Consider the following 6,000-nt stretch of genomic DNA (forward strand, 5'->3'; position numbering starts at 1 on the left):
GATGACCTTACTTCCGAGCAGTGCTCCCAGCTTCTTCACCTGCTTGCCCAGTTCCGTTCTTCTTTTGATGTCGCTCAGCCTACTCTGGGTCGCACGTCAACCATCAGCCACCCCATCGACACTGGCTCCAACGCGCCAGTGCGGCAGCGCCCGTACCGCGTATCCGCCAAGGAACGCCAGGTGATCAATGAGCACGGGGAGGACATACTTCAGCGCTGCGTCATTCAACCTTCCAATAGCCCGTGTGCATCACCGGTGATTCTCGTCACAAAAAAGATGGTTCTATGCGGTTCTGCGTCGATTATCGCCATCTTAATAAGATAACGCGAAAAGACGTCTACCCTCTACCACGCATTGACGACGCTCTGGACAGCTTGCAAGGCACTCAATTCTTCTCTTCATTGGATTTACGCTCGGGCTAATGGCAGGTCCCGATGTCAGCAGTTGATCGCCCTAAAACTGCCTTCATTACGCCGGATGGTTTATACGAATTTAATGTGATGCCATTTGGCCTATGCCATGCGCCTGCTACTTTGAACGAATGATGGACAATATCTTGCGCGGTCTAAAAGGGAGCACGTGTTTGTGCTATCTCGACGAAATCGTTGTGTTCGCCCGTGATTTCAGCACGCATCCTCTTCGCCTTAGGCAAGTGTTGGCGCCCTTGACCAACGCAGACCTGCAACTGAACCTGAAAAAGCGCCAATTCGCCGCGCGCAAGCTCATGATTCTGGGTCACGTCGTATCACAAGACGGCATTTGCCCCGACCCATCCAAACTTCGCGCCGTGGCAGAGTTTCCGGAACCTAAGACACTCAAGGAACTCCACGCCTTCATCGGCCTCTGTTCTTACTTCAGACGCTTTGTTCGTAATTTTGCCTCGATAATATCACCTTTGACACAAATCTTAAGTGGCGCCAGCCAACGACCTATCCTCCTGGTGTCCTGCATGCGACACCGCGTTCGTGACCTTACGCCGTCTCCTGACATCTCCGCCTATACTGCGACACGAGGATCCCACCGCTCCAACTGAAGTGCATACCGATGCCAGTGGTATTGGCCTTGGCGCTGTCCTTGCGCAGCGCAAGTCTGGCTACTCCGAGTACGTTGTTGCTTACGCCAGTCGTGCGCTGACCAAAGCGGAACCCAATTACAGCGTCACAGAAAAAGAATGCCTGGCGATCGTTTGGGCACTCGGGAAGTTTCGCCCTTATTTATACTGCAGGCCTTTCCATGTCGTTACTGACCATCACGCCCCATGTTGGTTATCCTCTTTAAACGACCCGTCTGGACGCCTTGCCCACTGGGCTCTGCGCATTCAAGAGTACGATATACACGTCATCTACCGCTCAGGTCGCAAGCACACTGACGCCGACGCTCTGTCCCGCTCTCTGCTGCGAGCCGACACGGCCTCTCTCTCCATCATTGAGGCGGTATCCTCGGTCGACACCGACACCTGCGCATAAGAACAGCGCGAAGATCCTTGGCTGGCCTCTCTTCTAGATCTCCTTTCTGGCTCGCCTGCATCTCCCATCTCCCGCTCCCTGCGTCGCCAGGCTGTCCATTTTGCTGTCCGGGATAGCCTCTTGTATGGACGCAACTACCAGCCCGACGGTCGCAAGTGGCGCCTGGTTATCCCTAGGACTTTGCGTTCCGACATGTGCGCGTCTTTCCATACTGACCCACAATGTGCACACGCAGGCGTTTTGAAGACGTACGAGTGCCTGCGGCAACGTTACTACGGGTGAGGAATGTTTACTTTTGTCCAAAAATTTGTCCGCTCGTGCGCGCAATGCCAACGCCGCAAATCTCCGCCTCATCCGGCCCACGGTTTATTACAGCCGCTTTCGTGTCCTGCTCGTGCCTTCGACCGTGTGGGAATTGACCTGTACGGCCCGCTACCACTAACACCTGCTGCAAAACGACTGATTACTGTAGCAGTTGATCACCTTACACGCTATGCCGAAACCGCTGCTCTACCTGCAGTGACCGCCAGTGACGTTGCATCCTTTCAACTCCATCGTTTCATTCTTCGTCATGCCCCACCTCGGGAGCTGCTGAGTGATAGAGGCCGTGTGTTTCTGTCGGAGGTGGTTGAAGCTCTGCTTGCTCAATGCTGCATAGTTCACCGGACCACCACGGAGTACCATCCTCAAACTAACGGACTTACAGAGCGTTTCAATCGCACCCTTGGTGGTATGCTCGCCATGTATGTTTCATCGAAGCATACAAACTGGAATATGATCCTCCCATTTGTCACGTACGCATAAAATACGGCTACACAAAGTACCACAGGATTTTCTCCATACTTTCTTCTCTACAGTTGCGATCCTTCCCATACCATCGATACGGTTTTGCCTTATACACCAGACGCGTCAGAATGTGCTCCCGTTTCAGCCGTCGCCCGATACGCCGAGGAATGCCGTCAATTTACCCGAAAGTTCACCTCCGCTGACCAACAACGACAAAAAGCCAATCGTGATGGCGACGCTACGAATCGGAACTTCGTCCCCGGCACCCTTGTCTTGTTGTCCGTGCCTTCTACCGCGCCTGGACTTTCGACAAAACTTCTTTCGCAGTATGATGGGCCATACCGCATCGTCGAACGCAACTCTCCGGTCAACTATGTCATAGAGCCACTTACATCGACATCCGACAAGCGCCGCCGTGGACGGGATGTTGTTCACGTGCGCCGCCTGAACCAATTCTATGACCCGCTCGTCTCCACGTCGTAAGTCGCCAGGATGGCTCCGCTTTTGCAACGGGGGTATTTGTAATGAAGAAGAAGAGCACAAGAACAAGGACAGCCAGATCGTCTCTGCCATGCCTGCTGTGCAACCAGTGGGCCAGGCAGATCGCCAGTGCTTGGCACGAGTGTGAGCCGTTCGGGCAACGAGCTGTTCCTGCTCTGCGTCACCTGCCTCCTCGGTTACGAAGGGACGTTACCCTCGGAACTGTTCAGTACACCCATTACAATATATATATATATATATATATATATATATATATATATATATATATATATATATATATATATATATATATATATATATATATATATATATATATATATATATATATATATTATTTATTTATTTATTTATTTATTTATTTATTTATTTATTTATTTATTTATTGAGTTACCTCACAGGCTTCCGCAGGAGTATTACGGGAGGGGAGGATACAGGGAACTAGCAAAAAGAAAGGCATACAAAGAAATTATGCATTGTTAGCAAGTAAACATGAAACAAATATTCAACAATATAAATAACATGATTAATGAAACAAAATGACATTGTGAAGTAGCAAAAGGGGAGTACCAGGAAATTATACAAATGGTAGCCGGTGAAGAAAAAAGAACAAGTCTCTTACAATGTTAGCGCAGTACAAAACAAACAAAAAAGACTATACAAGTTCGCTAAAAGTATTTACTTAGGTGCGCAGTAAGGTTTAGATGTGGTGAATAATTGAAATAATATGCATAAGCGTGCTTTGAAGGATACAAGGTCAAGAATGTCAACTTTGTCGTTTGGTAGGTATAATTCTGAATTGCACTTGGTAACGCCACGCGCCAACTTATAGAAGTAGAAGGTTCGGTGTTCAAATGCCGCGTTATTCCTTTCAAATATTTATTACTAAATTAAATTTCATAAAGCTGGACACTTCCTACCCAACACTTATAGAGAGGCACGTTTGATTCCTTTGTAGCGGCCTCGAAAAGGACATGTTTCAGACCGTGGAAGTCAGGGACGACCTGAACGCGTTGAATCAGCAGCACCGGGTGTACCACTACGGCATCCTGAACATCATCGATGATCCCACACCTGTCCAAAACCTCGCAACCGTGACCGCGCCTACTATACTCAAGGTAAGGGGCTGGCACGTCCTTTAAGTGATAGTCACTTCGACTAAAAGTGGCCGGCAAATTCCAAAGGGAAGTTCTGTAATGTGGAAAGTTGTGCTAAGTGGTGATTAATCATCATACCTCGCTGGTGAAACAGCGCACTGACACGGACACAATGAAGACACACAAGAAAAGACAGCGAGTGTGGCGTTTTCTTGTGTTTCTTCACTGTGTCCCTGTTTAATAGGCTGGTCCCGAAGGTTTCGCTTGAGTGCATGGCTGCGTCTTTTGCCGTATAGCCGCGGCGGGGGAGACCGTTGAGCACGAGCTGTCACTCAACAAAGAAGACAGATGATACTTGTTCGCAATCTTGAAATATTGACAACCCAATCTTCAGTGAAGCTGTTCCTTTCGAGAAGGTGCACCTGAAATTTCTGTTGCTTCAAATTAAACGACGTGCTTTGAAACGTTGCCCGCATATGACTCGCCTCTTTGAAGCATTGAGTGAAGTTGGGTATCGTTCGTAAAACACAGTTATGACGCTTATGAGCACTGGCTTACACAATTTACTGCTAACGGGTTAGTACATCCGCACACTTCCAACTTCGTCTAAGCATTGACCATGAGTTTCTCCTAATGATAACCAAATGCAAGGTGTGTGCTTTAGTTCACCGAGGACACCGGAGAAACGTACTGCGAACCTGTATAACCCATGAAAATATCCCAAAACAAACAAAAGAGGCTTCAGTAATTATTTTCAAAGCCCCAAAATAGGCTGCAAACATTTTACGAAATTTTCTCAGATGCTATAAAACATCCCTGCCCCACCCTTTGCTCCCCTCATTTTGTTTGTATATGAAGTAGTCATTTAGGGCTATTTTAGGACTATCAGAAACATTCCGTGTAACGGCAGTATGATATTCTGGACGGCTTGAATAAGAACTACTTTGACGCAAAGGCTATAAATTCATTCATACGCATTAACCTTAACACACTGAGTTGCCGTAGTGGTCTTAAACTTGGTGCAAAGTGTACTTATGACAAGGAAGCGGGCTGAATTTCCCGCCGCTCGCAAAACGAACGCATAATCGTAAAGCTCCGGAGAACTCGCTGATCTAATACATTGCAAATACCGCAACTAAGCCAGATATTTCGAACTTAGCCTATATTGTGTAAAGGGGGACGCAAGTGACATATCCAAATACGAAAATTATGTCTGCCCCCTCCTTTCCTCCCCGATGCTTTACCTGCGAATACGATAGTAAACCGCGCTAGAAAGACAAAAACTTCTCATGTCTGCTCTCAGTGCGTTGCTAAATCTAGTTTTAATAGTCTACTATTATCTCGACTTGTGTTAAGAAAAACGTAAAGAAAGTGTGCAGCTTTTTTGAGCACACGACGAGAACAAAAAAAAGGCTGAGTCACACGAGTGCGCTCGTGTGTCTCAGCCTCTTCTTTGTTCTCGTCTGGTGCGCAAAAAGCTGCATTCATGTCCTTCCAACATGTCCAAACACTCACCTTAAAAAAAAATAGTTTGTTCAGGCAGAGAAAGCAGACCAGTTACAAGAATTGGCGATTATCTAGGAAACTCCTGCAACTTTTTTTTTGGCATGCCTGTAATAAAGAAACGGGTCTCCCTACCTTGCTATTATTGACAGGTAATGCGGAAGCTGCTGGGTTCAGACAGAGAACGCAACAAGGTCTTCGCAGGCGTTGGCTACTACTTCTACGATGACAACAATGCATGGATGAACCTGGAGTACACTGCCGAAAACCTCGCATTGTGAGTACGCAACTTCTCGTGAACACATGCAGCCAGAGGCTTTGGAGCCTGTCGCTCCAAGGATACCCGGGAAAGGCGGAGACGTTAATTTACAAGCTTCGATCCGCCCGCTCTGCACTAGGCACTGCAGAACGCAAGTTCTTCATGTAAATTTTTTGATGTTGTTTCCCAAGTCAGTATCCGCACTTTCCTTGCCCCGATGCTATGAAGCGATTAGACGCGGAGAGCGTACCTGACTGGAGAGTGACGAAGATTAGAAGAATGTACGCGAGAATATAACTACGCTTACTGTTGGGCGTATTAGGTTGGGAAACTTGTTAGCGTCGAATATGTCACATGGTGGCGTTTTGATGGATGCGTCCCCGTCCGTAGG

At 47.6% G+C, this 6,000-nt stretch overlaps 1 protein-coding gene across 2 annotated transcripts in view; it reads left to right on the top strand.

Annotated features, from left to right (window-relative positions):
* LOC135912638 (uncharacterized) overlaps positions 1-6,000 on the top strand; it is a 76,608-nt gene that overhangs the window by 33,934 nt on the left and 36,674 nt on the right. For both annotated transcript variants that reach the window (XM_065445125.2, XM_065445127.1), the window contains exons 6-7: positions 3,709-3,868; positions 5,503-5,627. In XM_065445125.2, coding sequence (XP_065301197.1) covers positions 3,709-3,868; positions 5,503-5,627 — 285 coding nt within the window. The remainder of the gene's footprint in view (positions 1-3,708; positions 3,869-5,502; positions 5,628-6,000) is intronic.

The sequence above is a fragment of the Dermacentor albipictus genome, chromosome 7, assembly GCF_038994185.2.
Source record: "Dermacentor albipictus isolate Rhodes 1998 colony chromosome 7, USDA_Dalb.pri_finalv2, whole genome shotgun sequence".
NCBI classification, from domain to species: Eukaryota; Metazoa; Arthropoda; class Arachnida; order Ixodida; family Ixodidae; genus Dermacentor; species Dermacentor albipictus.